This window comes from Hippocampus comes, unplaced genomic scaffold, assembly GCF_001891065.2.
Source record: "Hippocampus comes isolate QL1 unplaced genomic scaffold, H_comes_QL1_v1.1 scaffold249, whole genome shotgun sequence".
Classification (NCBI taxonomy): domain Eukaryota; kingdom Metazoa; phylum Chordata; class Actinopteri; order Syngnathiformes; family Syngnathidae; genus Hippocampus; species Hippocampus comes.
In genome coordinates this window covers 1,862,488-1,882,384 of record NW_017805035.1, presented here as the reverse complement: position 1 = coordinate 1,882,384, position 19,897 = coordinate 1,862,488, and the positions used below count along the sequence as shown (strand labels likewise).

At 43.7% G+C, this 19,897-nt stretch overlaps 1 protein-coding gene and 1 long non-coding RNA gene across 13 annotated transcripts in view; one reads left to right on the top strand and one right to left on the bottom strand.

Moving 5' to 3' along the window:
- The window catches only part of syngap1b (synaptic Ras GTPase activating protein 1b), a 76,853-nt gene that overhangs the window by 972 nt on the left and 55,984 nt on the right, over positions 1–19,897 (bottom strand). For 3 of the 12 annotated variants that reach the window (XM_019863727.1, XM_019863725.1, XM_019863737.1), the window contains 6 exons: positions 18,083–18,691; positions 16,949–17,401; positions 16,037–16,195; positions 14,665–14,876; positions 8,156–8,231; positions 5,278–5,339 (listed from right to left, as the gene is read on the bottom strand). In XM_019863727.1, coding sequence (XP_019719286.1) covers positions 5,278–5,339; positions 8,156–8,231; positions 14,665–14,876; positions 16,037–16,195; positions 16,949–17,401; positions 18,083–18,691 — 1,571 coding nt within the window. Of the gene's footprint in view, positions 1–1,807; positions 2,212–3,506; positions 3,719–5,277; positions 5,340–8,155; positions 8,232–12,466; positions 13,325–14,664; positions 14,877–16,036; positions 16,196–16,948; positions 17,402–18,082; positions 18,692–19,897 lie in introns of those variants that run through there. The other 9 variants (XM_019863731.1, XM_019863732.1, XM_019863729.1 and 6 more) reach the window with 9 other exon arrangements.
- LOC109512191 (uncharacterized) lies at positions 8,238–9,784 on the top strand. Its single transcript, XR_002167477.1, has 2 exons — positions 8,238–8,372; positions 9,689–9,784. It is a non-coding gene; the product is annotated as an uncharacterized LOC109512191 (long non-coding RNA).

Here is a 19,897-nt window from a genome sequence, read left to right as displayed (position 1 = left end):
GGGGGGGAGGGGGGGGGGCTTGACCGATATGCGGGGGAGCAGGGAAAAAAATCGATTTTCATGACTAAATTTACTTGAGAGGTTTTCTCATTTTAAAAAAAAGTACACTACACACCACGAGCGTGAAGCTGCCAATGTGCAGTAAGAATTTTTGACGAACTCTTAGCTAACGCGCCAGTAACTGAAAGACTCACTCTGCCCCTCCCTGCCCTCACTAACACACACAAGGTACATCTGCACCGGAACAAGAATTGTACTCGAATAGAATGGCCACTTGTGAACATTTCAATGTTTTTAAACTTAGAAAGTAAATAAATATTAAAAATAAATTGTTGGGGTGGGTGAACAGGGGCGACACCCATTTTAGATGGGGATGTAGCACCCCCTAGCGCCGATGTAGTGTTATGCATGCGTCCACCCCCATTAACTGGAGCGCCCCCTAGAGTGTGAAGCTATAAACAACAAGTCAACCACAAGACCAACAAGTAACATGACTGAAACAAGACAGAAAAAAAGCAGTTTTCATCCCTTTTTTTTGGGGGGGGGGGCATTCAAGCCAATTCAAGTTGCAGCTGATAATGTTGCTTTTGAACAAAAACAAAGCGTCCCAAAAAGCATGAGAATCTTTGTAACACGTTAACCTTAATTAAATAAATGAAAAAGATGACATCAATATCCTAGAAAGTGTTTCCGTGTGTAATTGAGAGTTTCTTTTTTGGAGGGAATCTACCCTTCAATATTTGCTGTTTGGTGCTCAGGCCAAAGCCCCGTCTAATATAAAAGTAGTGCCTCTGGTGCCATCTTATGGTATCTTGGTGTCAAGGAACTATTGTACCTAATGTATGTTGCGGGAAGGAGAGGAGCGTTATTTAGTCAAACATTAACACTGTCTATTATAAAAGTAGTGCATTGGCACCATCTTGTTGCATCTTGATGCCAAGGAACTATGTTGAGGTGAGGAGCTTCATTTAATCTGGCTGTAGCACTGTCTAAAACCGTATAAAAGTAGTGCTCTGCCGAGTTCACGTTGCCAAAGAACTTGGCTAATTTCAGAACAGACAATAGCACTGTCCAGCATAAAAGCAAGGCTTTGCTGCCATATTGTTTCCAATTAACTAAGTTGAACTAAGTTGAGGAATCTCATTTAGTCAAGCCGTAACACTAGCGACCATCAAAGTAGTGCTTTGGCACCATATTGTCAATGACAGCCCCGTTATCAATGATTATCATTGAGTGTAAACGACTGGATTTTTGCCAGGTTGGTGAGGTGACGCCATGCTGGTATGAAATAAAATTCTGCTTAGCGCCCCCTAAAGACTTGGGCCAGTACTGGCCAAAGTTAAACTAAATGGACAAATAAAGCAGATTTTGGGGGGAAGGCAAACAAGACACATTTGACACAACTGGATTCACAAAGACACCGTAATGAAACAAAAAGCACACAGAGGACAGTGGGCCAGTCACATACACACACACACACACACACACACACACACACACACACACACACACACACACACACACACACACACACACACACACACACACACACACGCCAATTGCACCATTTGTTGTTTAGCACCAGTTTGGGTTCTGATAATGAGAAGAGAAAATGCTCGGAAAAAGCAACACCCGTCAGCCAGCTGTCAATCAAACATACAAGGGGGCGGGGCGATTTTTGGGGATCTTACTGGAAAAGCCCAAGGCACCGTGGACCATTCGAGGGGTGCAAGACCTCCTGCAGGGAAAGGTCTGTGTGTGTGTGTGTGTGTGTGTGTGTGTGTGTGTGTGTGTGTGTGTGTGTGTGTGTGTGTGTGTGCGTGTGTGCGTGCGTGCGTGCGTGCGTGCGTGTGTCGCTATCTTGTCCGGCAAGAGCGCAAAGTTGAAGAAAGCCCTTTGTTTTGTGTGTGTGTGTGTGTGTGTGTGTGTGTGTGTGTGTGTAAAAACCCCTTTCAAAGCATCTCTCTCTTTTTGATCTCTCTCTCTCTCTCAGTGTTGTGTTTAACCCCCCTGAGACCACCACCGGGGCCATGCCAGGTGGTCCGGTCGCCATGGAGCTCTCGTTGGGAACTAGGGAGGGAGGTCGCGAGAAGAAGAAGAAGAAGACGTGACGGCGAGGAGGTGTTGAGGGCCGCTTCCTCCTCCTCCTTCTTCTTCTTCAAGGCTTTTCACACCGGGGTCTGCTGAACCCAAGGAGGAAAGCTGGTTCTCCTAGCCAGATAGACAGAGGAGGGGGGGGGCGAGGCGGGTGTGGGGGCGGGGGGTATGGGAGGGTGGACGTATAGAAGAAGAAGAAGCCATTCAATGACCGATGAGAGGGAGGCGAGCAGGCGGAGCGCACGGGGAGCAAGGACGAAAGGACGGAGGAGCGGAAAGTCAAAGGGGAGCCATCGAGGGGTCGCAAACAAGCAGACAGGACGAGAGAGAGAGAGAGAGAAAGAGAGAGAGAGTGAGAGAGAGAGAGAGAGAGAGAAAGTGAAAAACAGAAAGAGAGAAAGAGGAGAGAAAAGGAGTTACAAATGCTGATGGATGGGGAACAACACCCACAGCAACACAGCATTGCAACTGGTCAAGGAAAAAAAAAAACCAAACACGCACAACCAACAATTATTATGCCCCACTTGAGCCTCTCATCCCACAAAAAAATTGTACTTTTTAAATTGAAATGCATTTCTTTATGTTTTTATTATTATTATTATTATTATTATGATGATTATTATTATCTAGTCTGTCTAGTTCCTTGAGTTGATTATGTAATTATTTTTTCTTTTCTAATCAAATTGAATTGAATTATATTTGTGAACCTCCCCCCCGTCCCTCCATTTTTTTAACCTTTTCGGAGACAGCGGTTACTACAGTGAACAGCTTGTGAGGTCATCAGGTTGCAGGTTATCATTATTTGTGCATGAGAGGGTTAATTAAAACTTGACTTTTTTTTTTTTTTGTACTTTGAACTCCAATCATGGCCCCTCTCGTTTTTTTTTTCCTGCAGGTTGATGAGATGATCGTTTGACCCTGAACTTGCTCAAATGTTGTTCAAACTGTCATGCGATCATACCGCAGTTGTGCCGGTTATCGCAGGTGCTGTGTACACTGGGAGTCGGCTGGCCTCTTTCGGTCACGTGACACTTTTGATGTTCGTCGGAGTAGCTCGCTAAGGCGAATATTGCCCAATGTGGCGGGTCCCCAAGATGAATGGAGATTGATGATTGGTTTAGTTGCATTCTTAATCCACAAACAGTAAACCCGGCGTTCTCTCGTGGTTCTGTTTCACGGTCCCTGAAGATTGCAGATTTTTTTGTTTTGTTTTGTTTTCTGAGTTATTCCAGTTTTTCCTCTACTTTTTAAAAAAATGGTTTGGACTTCCATCCATCACTTTCACTCTTCATCAATATATTGCGTTTTTAAATGTTTTTGTATTCTTTTAAAAGTGCGTTTAAGGGACCTTCAATCGAATTTAAGTGCAGAAAGCATTTGAAATGATTGATCTTGATCTCATTTTTTTAAAGTCACAAGAACCTGGCGTTTCAACAGGGGTGTGTAGACTTTTTCTTTATCCGCTACATCCCACATTAAGAGTTCAGGCCTTGTACGTGTCAATAAATCAGACGTATTTCTCTCTGGAAGATATATTCACCGTCATTTTTAAAAAAAAAATGTGGTGGTGGTCGTTTAGAGGAAGACAGAAAAGTACTTGAAGGCGGCTTCAGGATTGCTTCTGATACACAGCAGATGGTGGGAGAGGGGGGGGGAGGACGAGGAGGTGTCCAACAAGACAGAACTGTCAATAGATGTGGGGTTGGGGTCGGGGTGGGGTGGTTTTGCGTACAGCGGAGAGAAGGACAAGCATCACAGTAAATCATCTGATGGAGTGTGGGTGCGTGTGCGCGTGTCAGGTTGCCTTCGACAACAACAAAAACGAGAGCAACTCAATGCAAAAATTAAAAAATAAAAACTTTCCCTTCTCAATCAGAACCACACAAACCGTTTTTGGTCAACACAACAAATAGCGCTTTTAATGCACAATGTGTGTTCGGAGGTGGCGCACACATGTGTATTAAAGGCGAGGCGCCAAGCAGCTGGACAAAGACACGACGTACACCCGCCCGCTCGCCGGCTCGCTTGGAATGTTTACGGAACATCCCGCCGGAGGGGGAAAAACAACAACAAAACAAAACTTACCCATGTTAACTTCACACTCTGCGGGGAAGAGGGGGTGGGGGGAAGGTAGGGCAGGGCGGTGTGCCCATTCTTTGTTTATTAGCACAAAATTGTTTTTATACGACTAGAAAAGTACAAAAAGACAACACAAATAGGTCACGTGACCACCCAACACACACGCACACACACACACACACGCACACACACACACACACGCACACACACACACACACGCACACACACACACACACGCACACACACACACACACGCACACACACACACACACGCACGCACGCACGCACGCATGCACACAACACACACACACATAAAAATGATGTCAATAGGACACGTATAGAAGACGCAAGAAAAGGTGTGCACATCCATCCGTGTTCTCCAGGGAAGGTTCAGGTCGGATACGGAGATTTCCCATGATTCCCTTGTTTGACTTGGCAGCGTGAGTGAGATGAGCGGGAAGGAAGATGGCAATGAGAATTTGAACTTTGTCAGCTCAACATCAAGTTCAACTGGCATGTTAGTTTTGGCGCTACTCGAGCATTACAGCGGAGACAATTAACAAAAGTTCATTTCATCGTTGACAGACAGCACACCGGTGCCTTGAGATACGAGCGCCTCAACGTAGGAGTTTGCCCATATACGAGCCGTTTTTGCTTTGACTTGCAAGCGCAAGCTTGAGCAATTCATGGTGGCGGTGAACTTAAATGAAGTGACTTGACACTTCAATAAGCGGCAGTTTGACAGATTTTTTTTTTCAAAAAAATATGCTTCAATCTCTTTCTTGCCACTTTTATGGTCACATTTAGAAATCTGTGGCAGGCTTTTATGACGCAGAGGGCAAGATCGGGACCCCAAAGACGCCTTGAGTTTGACACCCATGTCTGCAACACATTTTTTTTTTCTTGTTGGTGAAACTGCGTTGCGGAATTTTCTAGGATGTGACTTTTAGAGGGGAATGGCCTGGTAAATGGAAAGTGTGCGAGTGACTGAGCGACAGGGACACACACTGAGAATCGAGGGGAATGATGAAGTTAGCGAGCGAGAAAGAGAGAGACAAAGAGAAAGAGAGCAGGTGAGAGTTTGTCGGCTTGGGTTATTACCTGGACACTCGGGGTGGGACGGGGGCGAGACGAGGCTGCACTAGGATGGACTGACGCCTCCCCTAAGAGAAATCACCGTATCTCGTCAACAAGAGGATCAAATACGAGGAGGACGAGGACGAGGTTGAGGAAGAGGAGAAAGGCGCAACAACAGCAACACCACACACACACAGACACACACACACACACACACACACACACACACACACACACACACACACACACACACACACACACACACACACACACACACGCAGATGACATCATCAGTGCGGTGAAAGCAACACAACATCTCATGCAGCGCGCAACAGCAACATGCGCCCATCGTTGGAGGGCCAAAGTTATGGTCCACATGCTTTGCTTCGCGTTAAACCAGAACAAAACGACACCACACAAAGAATGCCAGAAAATGGGAGGAATGACACTGAACTCAATCCTGATTGAAATCAACTCGGAATATGAATGCAAAGTGGTTGAAGTTCACTTTCATCTCGTATGCTCATTTTGCCCAGTGAGAAGCCATTCACACCAGAAGTGGACCAACACGGAACAGGATCGTGTTTCAAATAGACTTTTATGGTAAACACAAAGTGGTTCAGGTTCATGTTCACCTTGTGCTGGATCCCCGTTTCAAATCAACTTTCAATGTGAAGGTAAAACGGCCCGAATTCGCTCTAGTTTGATATCTCCACTGTACAAACTGAGCTGCCGTTTACATCTGAGGTGTCCCAGAAATTAAAACGGATCCTGTTTGAAATTCATTCAAAATGGGGACACCAAATTGGCCAGGCGAACATTCATCCTTGTACTGACCAAGGCACCACTTACACCTGAAGTAGACCAGAAGCAGAACTGGATCCTGGTTTCAGTAGACTCACAATGTGAATGCAAAGTTGTCCAGGTTGCCTTTCACCTTGTATTGCTAATCTGTCCACTGAGGAGCCATTCATATTTAAAGTGGCCAAGAATGGAACAGGATCATGTTTCCTATTAACTTAAAATGTCAACAAAAAGTGGTTCACGTTCACTTTCACCAAGTCAAATTCACTTTTGTGCAATACTTCCATCGCATGAACTGAGTTGGAATTCATTCCCAAAGTGGCTCGGAAATGGAACTGAATCCTGATACAAATCACATCAAATGGTTGTAGTGACAGAGGCACCGTTCACACCTGAAGTAGACCAGCAAGGAAAACTGTATTCTGTTTCCTGTTTCACTTTTTACCTTGAACTGGATCTTGATTCAAATCAACTCAAAATGTGAACGCAAAGTTGTCCAGGTTGACTTTTATGTTATATTGACTCAGAAGCCATTCGCACCTGAGGTGGACTAAAATGAAACAGGATCGTGTTTCAAATCAAGTGCCCAGGTTTCCTTGACTGCAAGACGTTGTTTCAACTGAGGTCACCCAGAAATAGAACTGGATCCCGTATGAAATGAACTCACAATGTGAACACAAAGAGGTCCAGGTCCAATTTTTATCCTTCTATTGACAAATGCTGTTTCCAGTTTTTATTAAATCCTTGATAAATTCTATGCTCTCAAGCAGCAGTTATCGTGGTTACTTACCTTCATTTGTATCTCCTTTCCAAGTACATCCAAGTGTGGATTCTACTTCTTCCTCGTTAAATGATCATGCTGCCTTGGGCAGGTGTGCAAAGTCTCTCCATTTATGCTCCAGGGCAGTGAATGTATGTATACTGCTCCCCATGGCAATGACATCCTGAGCAACTGCAGCCCGGATAGTGGCCTTTTGGTGGGAGTCGGCCTTCAGCGCTCCCTGACCAAACAAGACTGCACGGTGCCTTTTGAATGACTGCCTTTTCACATTTAATGTCCCTGCTAAGTGAAAGTAAATGCAACAACGAGGCACTCTAAACCAGCCATATCAGCCCGAGGCCCCTGTCAACACACTGGCTGTCAAGATGGATTCCTCCTCCTCACGCTTCCACTATTTCTCTGGGACTTGCATGCACTCACAAGTGACAACGAGGCACTCTAAAGCAGCCATATTGAACTAGCCAAAAGGAAGTTGCACTTGAGGCTGTAGGTATAGCTTGCTAGCTAACCGCACGTCACAATTGTGTCAGATGACCTCTGATGCACCAATTGCGCCAGAGCAAATAAATCGATATCAGAAAAGGTGCAAAACAGATTTACATGATATCTTTGAGTCCTCGGTCTTTCGTAAGTTTTAAGCAAACCATCTTCGATTATCGAGAATGTATTGACAAATTCATCTCAGAATAGACTTTACAGGTTCTTTAAAGTGCGCTTTTTTGTGGATGTCAACAGCATTTACCAGCCTTGGGAAAACTTCATGCTCCAGGATTTCCAAACAGCCTCCATTCTCAATGAATCATGTCGCTTCGGTAAGGCCAAATTCATTCAAAAATTAGGCGTGTAGAACAGAAGCCTGGATGGGCTCATCCACGTAAATGGAAAGTGCGCACGTCCAGGCGGCCTAAAAAAAGTCAAGTGAGAATGTGCGAATCGGGCCCATCGAGGTTAGGGAGTGAATCATTCCCAACACAGCCACAGTGAAGAAGGGTCACGAAAGCGGCGAATGAAACAGGGGCAATGGAGAACCACCACGTGCGCGTGCGTCAGCGTCGCTCGGTTGCAGAGTGTGCGAAGAAGTCGTTGGCGGAGTCATGCTCGGCGGCAAAAGGAGGAAAACAGCACAGGGCCCACCAAAACCACCACGGACCTCCACAGCGCCAGTGCACAAAGCCCAAATCCAGAGAGCACGCATGCTCAAAATGGACAAGAGCAGCCCACATTGGGGAAAATCAGAAAAAGAAGAGAAAGAAGAAGGACGAGGAGCGAGGAGAAGCAGAAGAAGAAGAGGTGGTTTTAAGGCGGAATGTCACAGACCTGATCTGGGAAAATCCTGGTTGTTTTTGGCTCAATGACGTGTCCTCCTCGTATCTCATCCTCCACGGCCATGAGTCTTGGTAGTAGAAAGGATTGCAAGGGGGTTGGGAGAACAAAAAGGAGAGGCAGCATTATGACATGAGGGAAGAAAGAAAAAACATTTGGATTTGACTTGGACAGCGGAGGTTCATTTTGATGTTCTCCTGGACAAATGAAGGTTGAAGTGATTTTGAAACTCAACTCGACTGCCATTTGACATTCAATGGGAAAAGGGGCCCGAACTGGAGCCGTTTCACCGCAAGCCGAGTGAACGACTGATTGGTCTGCAGGACGGTTGTTTCACTAACAAGTCATGCAACGGCGACGACACAAAGCAAAAAAATAAATAAAATAAAAAAATGTCCAGTTGCCTTGATTCAACCTCTGTGGATTGGCATACTTGCCGCATCACAGACTCCAGTTTGGTTTGAAACCCAAACGTCAAACCCTAACCTTCCCTCCCTCTGAGCCTTAACGAGATAGTACAGTGGTACCTCTACTTACGAACGTAATTTTCAAGTTATGAAACACCTCAACAGGAAAATATTGCCTCTGGTTCCGAAAGAAATTTCAAGATACACAAGGTCAAAATACAGTATGGGCTGCTACTCACAGCTCCGAATTTCCTGAACGCAACATACTTGTAGCTGCTCTGCCATTGGCTACTACCGAGTATCATTCTGGCATCCCATTGGCTAAGAAGGACCTTTACCGTATGTGTCTATGCATGTAGATCGATAAACGTGTGTCTATGCAGCGTCCGCGTCTTTCACCCCTCGGGCCATGAGACGTTCTGATAGTTTTATGTAAATGTGAATCACCCGAGTCGGGCGATCGATCACTATGTTGATGTTTGCCTTGGACATTTTCGGGCAAAAACCGATGAGGACGCATTCAAAAGTTAAATGACCACCCTTTTTATTCTTTATTCTTTGTTTTTTTTACATGATGCACAACTCTCATTTATTGTGCAATAATCTAATTGTAACGTGTATTTGTTTCATATTTTGATGCATTTTTATGCTTCAGGAAACATTTACGTCTGAATTTTGGGGGGGCTTGGAACGAATTAGGGCATTTACATGGAAAATGTGTCTCTACTTACAAACTTGTCAAGTTAAGAAATTTCTTCCAGAACCAATTAATTTCATAAGTAGAGGTACCACTGTACACCATATAAAAATTCCTCTTCAGTGGACGACGGCGTACTGGGGGTTCAGCACACGCAGATTCGCAGATTTTCTTTCCCCAAATTTTTGTTGTTTGCCCCCCCAATGCATTTCAAAGGCGAGTCAGTTAAACGCGGATTTTCACTGTCCGCGGACCAGCCTGGTCCTTCTTCCTCACAAATAACGGGGGTCTACTGTACAGTGATTTGGGAGTATTCAATAAATCGTTTTAACCTGGGGGTCCACAATATTAAAAAAAAAAAAATTAATCCCTTCCTTTAGGGAGTATGAAAGAATGAAGGAAATTCCTGGGTTTTGGTTTAAGGACAGATTCTGACCATGTCTTCTGAGGGTTGGTGGTAGAAGAGAGTTGAAGGGGGTCGGGATAACAGAAGGAAAAGGGACAATTACAACATGTGAACTAAAACAACAACAAAAAAAACCAACAGATGAGCAGATTCATTGGGGGGGAAAAAAACGTGCCAGGCGATGCCAATATTTTTCAAAGAACCAACTGTCGGGTTGCTGGATCAACAGCGTCCCCTGGGAATTGCTGCTCGTGGGGTAAAAAAAAAAAAAAATCCTTCATCTTAATCATTTCATAGATCCCGCAAAGCTGATGGATGCACTTTTTTTTCCCCTCCTGGCTATTTCTCCAATTTTCCCAGGCCTGAAGATAATCCAAAGTGCCAGGGAAGGATTTGAATTTCAAGGGGGTGAGAGGGAGGTTAACACGAAAAGCCAGTGGGAAAGTCTCGTGGAGGCATTTTCATCTGGGCAGAAAGTGACTGATTCACTTCCACCTTGTATTCACTCACACCTCAAGTGGCTCAGAAAGACAATTGGAACCTGTTTCAAATCCAATTCAATGTACAAGAAAAGTGCACCCGTTTGACTTTCATCATGTGTTGCTATTCTATGCAATGCAAGTGAACCGAAACCAGAGTCAAATCTTGTTTCAAATCAACCCATGGTGTGAATGCAAAGTGGTCCTGGTTCAATTTCACCTCACAGGGACTGATTTCAGAACTGAAGTGGGTCAGAAACTCAATGTTGTTTCAAATTCATTTTCAACATCAATGCAAATTGGGCTGGGTTGACTTTTGTCCTGTAATTGCCAGTGTGCATCAGAAATTCAAGATTGAGAGTCACTATTTTTATGATCATATGTTCAATTTGAATCCGGCTCCAAATAAACATGTGGTTACTTGGCGACAGAGCTGAGGCAAATGAAAAGGCGCCGTCATCCACATTATTGCCACCTAGAGGACTGGCATGGAATGGCATGTTAGGATTTTTCTGGCGTACTTTCCTTGGCGGAGGTCTGCATTTCCAATTCAGTCAGTCACAAACATACATTTATTCCAGTGAGGACGCACAAAGTAAAGAAAGCAAAAAATCCACAGGTGAAGTTTCAAACATGAGCGTTTGGATGTTTTATTGGAGAAACAGTGTGTACAGCGTTGAGAGTTTTGCTTTGTACAAAAAAAAAATGGACAGAGAGAAAGAAAGAGAGACAGAAAGAAAGAAGTCATCAAGCAAGCACACAGAAAATGTCATTGAAAAACGTCGAAAAGACAATGAAGCGTATGGGGGACGTCTTGTTACATGAAGAGGGAGAAAGAGAGAAAAAAAAAGTAAAGTCAGCATTATGAGCACTTTTACTTCAAGTCTCTTCAGGTCACAATGTGGGAAATTGTTTGGCTGCATAGAAAAAAGACAAGAGGATGAAACAGATGCTTCATTCGGTGTACAAGCGTCCCAATACTACTACTACTACTACTACTACAAAAAATAAAATAAAATAAATAATAACAAAAAACGCATAAAAGTGAGAGCTGTTTCTCCTCTTTTGCTATATGATGTGGTTGACTCATTCCAAAACATTCTGGCAGCATGGGAAATACTAAAACTCAATGAGCATGTCCCTAATATTGTGGCCTGAGTAGAACCCCCTGGCTGTTGCTCAGGGCAATAACTGTCACACCTGCATATACTATATTCATATACTTTGTCTCTTCAATACATATTCTCTACGGTACCCACCCCCCCCAAAAAAAATTCAAGTCTCCAAAAAACGGCAACAAATGAATACAATTTCTAGTCGGCCTCGTATAGATTATTGCGGCCAAAACCGTGCTGATGAAATAGTCTCGCTCTTGTAAATATTTATTCACATTTCATACAGTACTACTATTGTTATGTCGCTTGCATCGCACACATTAGATTTGAAAAACTAGATGAGATATTACTGCCATACGACAAAACATCCTCGCCAATACAACTCTTATTGAATATTAACAACTTCTATCATATGATAAATAGCGGTATATTTCATTCATATTTCGACGTATAACTGCAAAGGTGCTCCTGGGAGCCTAGTAGTGATCCCTGTGGAACACAAGATGCTTTAAGGCCATGAGGAGAAGACATAAAAAAAAAATTAGCAAGACAGTCGGCCAACACAAGCCTACTCCCTCGATTACGGCAATAAAAACACGAAAAGACTCAACTTCAAATTCCAAAGGCTGACTCAAAAATAGGGAAATATTTTGAGATTCAAGTCAGATTTTTTTGGGTGTGAAAATTTGAGCAATTTTCAAGAAAAAAAAAGTTGATTTAAGAGACGTATTATTTGACTAATATGTCGGAGAGAAAATAGCAATCTAATAAAAATAAACTTAGACTTTTAGTGAGAGCAATGTTTTTCAACAGTAAAATTATGTTTTTCGTGGGGGGGAAATCTAAATTCAAATTCACGAGATTAAAGGATTATTTTATCAAGTTTTTTTAAAACTTTATTTTATTTTATCTCTATATTTGAGAGAAATATGCTTGTAGAATAAAGTCAGAATCTTTTAGAAAATAATATTTATATATTTATATGGATATATACATTAATATATATTTTGACAATAAAATGATTTCTTAAGAAAAAAAAAGACTTCAGATTTTAGGGTTATTTTGGACATTAAAATTGTATGAATAAAATTGACCAGATTAAATTGAAGGAAATGGATATCATGGATTTAAAAAATGATGATTTTTTTGAAAGATTTGAGGCAGTTTGTCTCCTTTTATGGGTGTAGGAAATTGAAGGAAATGGATATCATGGATTTAAAAAATTATGATTTTTTTTGAAAGATTAGTTTTTTTTTCCGAGGCAGTTTGTCTCCTTTTATGGGTGTAGAGTGATGGGAGATGGAAAAGAGCCATCGTTTTCAGGCCAATTCACTTCCTCTTTTTTTTTCTTCCTCCTATGCCTTCAAGGTGGCGACCGCATCCCAGAAAGTTTTCAAATTCCACATTTAGGAAAGACAAGTGCTGCCGCATTCTTTGGTTTGAAGGGTGTCTGTCGTCTTATTACAGAAAAAGGAAGATGATAGAAATGGACTTTCATTAAGGAAAATCACCAAAAACAACTCGCAACAGCCGTGCGACTCCCAAAAAGTTGAGAAAAGTTCCTCCGCTGCAGTTACACATTCAAATTTTGTGCCTCAAAATTTTTGTTTTGTGAACACATTGTAGACAACTTTCTGAAAATAATTGGGTTTCAGTCCGATACGATTATTCATATTTTATTTTTAATTACCGGTAAATATTATGGAGAAGGTGAAATTTAAATTTGTGCTGTGACGACCCAAGTGCATTTCAGCTTCATGGTCCAAATTCCCTCCAACACTGCAAAATTGCGCCCCCAACTTTTTGGGAGTGCTATAAGCGGTCGAATCAAAGCTCAAGAACAACAACCATTCCAAAAAAAATGTGTCCAAACAACGTGTCTGGTCTCACGGCGTCTGGTCATTTCCACAGGGAAGCGCTTTCCTCCTGTCTTTTTGTCACACGTGTAGCGACCGGTCGGCGCTTTAAATCTCGCAGAGAGATCGGAACACGTTTTAAGGCGGAACACGCATGACCGTCCGTCCGTTCATTCGTCTGTCGTCATTGGGCGTCTTCTTTCCTGGAGGGGATTATATGTCACATGTTCATTTCAAGACAAAATCAAACAAATAAACAAATAAATAAAAACTCCCTCTTATAAAACTCACCCAACAAAGAAAAACGCACCAAAAATCAGGTTCTAGGTCACTCACCACCATCAAAAGTAACAATTACGCGCTCTCATATACTCATTAAAAAAAGTGTTCTGTTATCCTCAAGATCAACAAAAAACAACAAATGCATATTGATATTTAATTATGTCAAAACAAACAGCAAAAAAACAACCCCCCCCAAAAAGACAACTAAAAAAACAATAAAAATGATTTACTTAAGTGCACAAAAAACAGCTAAAAAATCCTGGTATATACTTGAGTCCACCAAAAACAAGGCACTTTGATATGATCGTGTGCAAACACAAAAAAACGCAGCGTGGACTTTGTCCGTCAGGGAACTTCATTTTGTTTTCCCCGACATGCTCAGCTGTTTTTAGACATGTCACACTTGGACGTGTGACCGCCAGCTCTGACAAAAGCCCAAACTGTCAGCAATCTAGGAGGCTGAAAAAAAACAACTCATTAAAGAAAGCAAAGTTAAAAACTAGCGTAAAAAGTACACAAGACAAATGCCACAACATGATAAAAACTTGTTTGGGTATACTTAGCTCACCACAAAACAACAACAACAACAAATAAACGCACTTTGATAGACTCCAGAGCACCAAAAGATAACCACAAAAATGTCCTTGAGCACGTAAAAGACAGCAAAAAATACTTTGACATACTCAAGTGCAAAAACCAACAAAAAAAAGAAAGAATGCTCAATCAAACCAAAAGAATAACAATGCTACCCAACAGGAACGATTCCACGATTCACTCATACAAAGATACTCCAGTGCCCTCCAAAAAACAGGTTCTGATCAATTCTGTTGCACCCAAAAACAACCACAACAATGCAATCCGATATCCTTGAGTCATGCAAAAGCACGAGAGTGTGTTCTGATACACTCAAGCGCACAAAAACAAAAAAAGAAATGTTTTTCGATACACACCGGTGCACTTCAAAACCAAGAAACAAAACAAAAAGAACGCACTCGAACATCCTGCAGCACACCAAAATCTGTCTGCTGATATAGAGTAGTTGAGCGTATGTAAGAAAAAAAAAAAAAAAAAATGTGCTCCAGTGAATCGACGGGAGCACCAAAAGCGACAATAAGGCAGTGTGATCTAGTTCGGAGTTGGCACAACAACTTGACTTGGTGTACGAGTAAAGTAAGTGCGGAGCTCGGTGATGGAAGGAAAACAACTCCTATGTGAAAGCAGCCTTGTAGCACCCCGCCGTGGCCCGATGCATGGCGTTTACCTGTGGATGATGCCTTTAATCTGCGAATCTTTCTCCAGCTGCTGTTGGCGCAGGCGGCGCTCGCTGTCCTCCAGCCGGTTTTGGTACTGCAGCAGGATTTTGTTGGTCTGCTGCTCCTGGGTAAGCAGGCGGCGCTCGTACTCCTCCAGCTTCTTGTGCGACATGACCAGACGCTCCTTCAGGCAGTTGATCTCCTCCTCGTACTCACGCACCTGCCGCAGGAGCACAACACGCGCTCAGCACTTTGGCACACTTTGGGACCCTTTGACAACAATCCTCAAGCATTTGATACTTTCCCAATGGCACAAGATGACTCCTAAGCACTACTTTAGTCTAAAAGAAACCCATCAACTCACTTCAACATAGTTCCTTGGCACCAAGATGCCACAAGGGGGTGCCAAAGCACTACACTATTAAAAGCTGTATTCCAGAACACCTTTGGGACATTTGGTGGTTTTCCCCTCAGAATAATTTGAGACATCCACATTTTGACGGTGAAGATGAGATGTGAGCGCCATTTGTGCCTTCCTGCTGTCACGCTCATGATGAAAGACGAGCACACGTTTTTGGTGCTCTTCTGGAGTTCAACTCACATATTGTCAGCTGACAGCGTTTTATATGTTGAGGTGGTTTCTGACCAATCAAAAATGTGGTCAACTTTCAACAAAAACACATATTTGCCTACAATTATACTTGAGACCAGCAAAAAAACAACAACAGCGGAGTCTAGAATACTTGAGTCGAGTGCAGTCAAAAAAAAAACAACAACACTGGAGTCTAGAATACTTGAATCGAGTGCAGTAAAAAAAAACAGCAGCATTGTCATCTGATCTGCTCAAGCACACCCAAAACGAAAACGTGTGCTCTAACTGCATAAAAATGACAACAATGCGGTTTGATGTATTTCAGTGCACCAAAAAAAAAAGAAATAAAATTGTCATTTGACACGCGCACACCAATCAAAAAAACAGGCCTGTCTGGCACACTAGAGGGCACCAAAAATGAAAAAAGTGGTCTGACAACACCCCCAAAAAACAAAACAATGTAGTATGATATACTACAAAACAATAAAATCATTTGACATACTGGAGCACACCAAAAAATGAAAAGGACAAAGTGCTCTGTCAGCACCAAAATTACTGTACATCGGAGTTTGGCGCACTGTTTGATATATTTGGTGCGCGAAAAAAATGACTTCCAATAAACCGGAGCTACCAAAAAATAAAAAATAAAAACAGACGTGCTCTGACGGCACCAAGATTGTTTTGCGTGCACCCCAAAAAACAACAACATTGCGGTTAGACACACTTGAGCGCCCTAAAAATGTAGACGAGGTGCTGCAGCAGCAGCAAGAAGCAAGATGGCGACCCACCCTGTCCATGCGCGACTCGTCCATGCTCTTGGAGTACTCTTTGAGCTTGAACTCCTCGCGGTCGATGCGTGAGCTCTCAATGTCAGCCGACAGGTGCGGCATGTTGGACACCCACGCCACTGTCCTCTCGTTGGCCGGCGTCGCAGGCGCCTGGGACCCCTGTGACCAGAGACAACGTCAACACTAGCACAGGGAATCCGCTAGCAACCCACTCGGAATGAAATTGCTCATCTAAAATATAGGGAAGCTGCAACGGCTATTTAAACGTTTGACGTCAAACACCGCAAAAATTGAACAACTTCAGAGGAAGTCCCAGTTGCTTTGGACCAGCACATTTGACGCCTCCCGATCTAGTATCAGATGCGGAAGTTGTGTGAAACGAAATTGTCGTTACACATATCTGAATTCGTGAAGCCAAAACGACGTTGTGAACATGCATTATGGTGAGCTCTGTCTAAAACGGAAAAGATAATTTCTGAAATTTTTCTGATTCACCAAAATTCCTCATTCATGCCTGGTATAGGCATCATCGATTTTTTTTTCCCATCTACCACCACCTGCTGCATCGGAGGTGTAGTGCAGGTAGTTCTGCTGAGTTGTCAGCCAGATGAAAAATTTGGTTCCAGGACTAAAAGTTTGTGGAACTGTTTTTATTTTTTGTGTGTGTGTGTGTGTGTGTGTGTGTGTGTGTGTATATACAATCTATTGAGTATCTTGTCACATCATTGTTGTTTGTCTGTCTATGACCACTGACTACTTTGGAGGTGGAGTGTAGCTACTTCTGTTTTGTGTCGTGAAATGTGATTACTTCTGTTGCAGTTCCGGGGCTAAAAGTTCCTGGAACTTATTTTTATTTTATTTTTTTTAAAGCTTCCTTGTAAATAAGTGCTGGCAAAGCGTCGTCCCACTGGCCTGTTTGCCGACGTTGGGCTTGAGGAGGTGCTGCTGCTGCTGCGGCTGAGGCTGCTGCTGTTGGGGCGACTGCTGCGTGGTGGGGCTGCCCGTCCCCTGCGGACTTCCCGACTCCCGGACCGAGCTTTGTTGATGCGGCAGCCCCGGCGCCGTGTTGTCCTTGACGGACAGCTGGCGGCCACCTCCGCCGTGCGGCTGCCGCCCGACCCCATAGGCCGTCTCGGGCGACTGCAGGAGGTTTCCGCTCTGCGGCCGGGACTTGGCGGTGACGGCCGTGGGGGGCGCGGCGGCGGCGCTGACCGACAGCTGGTGGGACGTCTGCGATTTGACGCGTTGGCCGGAAGGGGGTGGAGCTCGCGGCTGGACGGTGGACGGAGGGGTGGTGGCCAAGGACGAGTGGGAGGTGCCCGTCTGGGAGGTCAGTCCCATCATTTGCTGCTGCTGCATGTTATCCTGACAGACACAGGAAATCGTTTCTCTGCATGTTAGCATGTTAGCTTTAAACCTCCCTGATCGTCGCAACCGATACTGACGTGTGATATAATCCAGTCATTTCAGTTTTCTGTGATTTTTCCCAGCAGAGAAAGGTCATAATGATGACAGTAACAAGTTACTGGTATACACAATTTTACTTACCGGTATATTTTCAAAATGTCCCATGTCCCACCTCATCATCATTGTTATTATTATTGATATTTTCTGTCTCAAATATGACTTTTTTTAAATCACAAATTTTTCAAATGGTTATTTTCCCAATACTTTCTATTTAAGACATGTTTCACAATTTATATTTTCATCCAAAAGTTTCGATCCATTGAGTATTTTTCCACAATACATAATTATTAAACAGAGCCTAAATGTAAAATGTTTCTGTCAGCATAATTTGTTTTAGGATGCATATTGGAAAAAATGTTTTAATATATTTATTTCTTGACTTTATAAATGAGTAGAATAGATAATAACATGCTTTCACAATTTAATTTTGTGTTAAAAAAATGTTTTTAATACTTGTCTGGATCAAATTTTCCTATATTTATTGCCTTTTAAAATGCGCCAAATTCAATTTTTCTCCTCCTTGACATTCTCGAAGCAGTCATGAAGTGGATATTGGAGTACGCAGGCATGCGTGCGCACCTGCATGTGGACGGACATCTGGCGGCGGGCGTAGTCGGCCCGGCCGTAGTCGTCGCTGTAGCTGTGCGAGTGGATGATGCTGGGCTGAGCCAGATGGGCGCCGTCGCGGGTTCTGAGGGTGGACAGGTCCTCGCTGCGGGAGAATCCGCCGTGGGCGAACTGCGGCACGTAGCTGGGGTGCGAGGGCTCAGGCTCGGGGGCCAGGAGCAGGGGCGCGGGGGGCTGAGCGCGGCTGTGCTGCTGCTGCTGGTGGTGGTGCTGGTGGTGCTGCGGCCCGTCCGCCGTGGCCAGGTGAAAGAGGGGATTCTGGAAGGAAAGCGGGTAGCGCATGGCGGCGGCCTGCTGTTGCTGCTGCTGGGACAGCGAGTCGGTGGCGGCGGCGCCCATCTGGCTCAGCCGGCTCAGCCGCAGGCCGCCGGACACGCTGGAGCCGCCGGAGCCGGCCGACAACCTGCCGCCGGCCCGCAGCTGGCCGCTCAGGCCCGAACCCAGGCCGCCACCGCCTCCGCCGCTCAGCCCCCCGAAGCTGCCCATGCCGGCGATGGAGGCCTGGGAGGAGTTGAGCATGTCCACCGACTGCAGGTTAGACACGCTGTTCATTCGGGAATCCTGGAGGTCCATCATATAGATAAGGCTTTTACTGACACTGAGCCGCCCCGCCCCGCCCCGTCCCGCCCCGCAAACTCCATGATGACCACGGGTGAGATGGGTGAGGGTGGTGCGGCCACGTGAACCGCCGGGCACTGATGTCGCGAATGCCGCAGAGTATTTGTTGGGAAATACCCTCCAGGATGAAGCAACAAGCAGATGTCATGAGACAGTGCTCCCCCGCTATATCGTGGTTCTGGTTTGGGCCAGGTGCTATATCGCCAACTGCCATCATTTTTTTTGTTTGTTTTTTTTTTAACTCCAGACAGACACTTTAAGATTTACTAAACATTTTGGACGTGTGAGCACATCTGCTTTAGTTGAAATTAGGGTTGCAACTAGCTATTATTTTAATTATCGATTAATCTGTTTAAGATTTTTTTAACTAATCAATAAGTTGCATTAAAACAATACTTTCTCAGTTTCCATCCCTCTATTCCAAAAAGGGACGTTACTTGCATAAATGCATATATCTTAATTGATTATCATCCAACCGGTTTGGTTGTTAGCATGTGTCAGAAAACTGGGAAAAATGTTGATTATTGTTTTCCAAAGTAAAACGTGATGGTTGCAAAATTTTGATTTTGACTCAACACAAAGACACAACAGAAATCAAACATTATTTACAGATGAGAGACTGAAATTTTGACAATTTTAAGTTCAACAAGGTTTCTAAATGTTAAATTGATCACCAAAAAAGATAAGTCGATGATTAATCAATTAATTACTGTACATCTACTTGAAATGTTTTTTTTTTTTTTTTTTAATAGTTCCACAAGTTCAAATTTCGACTTGGACGCCTTCAGTGTAGAAGAGAAGCTCCCCAACTAGTAATCCTCATCATTTCCACGTCACAGCCAGAATCCATGCCTGGAAGTATTGTTGTATGCTCTGCTTGAATGCGTTGCTGTTCCATATGTGTGAAATAGCAGTTGTTTCAAGGTTTAGAATGACTTCTATGCTAATTTCCATTAGCCTGTCAATAGTGTTTCCCATTCTATGTTAGCACAAAGCTACCTGCTCGGAGAACTGTGCAAAGGAGTGCGAGAAGAGGCGCTTAGATTTTTCAAAAAGCGTCTTTAAGCCTTTCATGCACACTGTAACCTAATAACATGATAAGCTGTCCACTGTATTAACCGCTGTCCCGGAAAGTGTTAAACAAGTTCA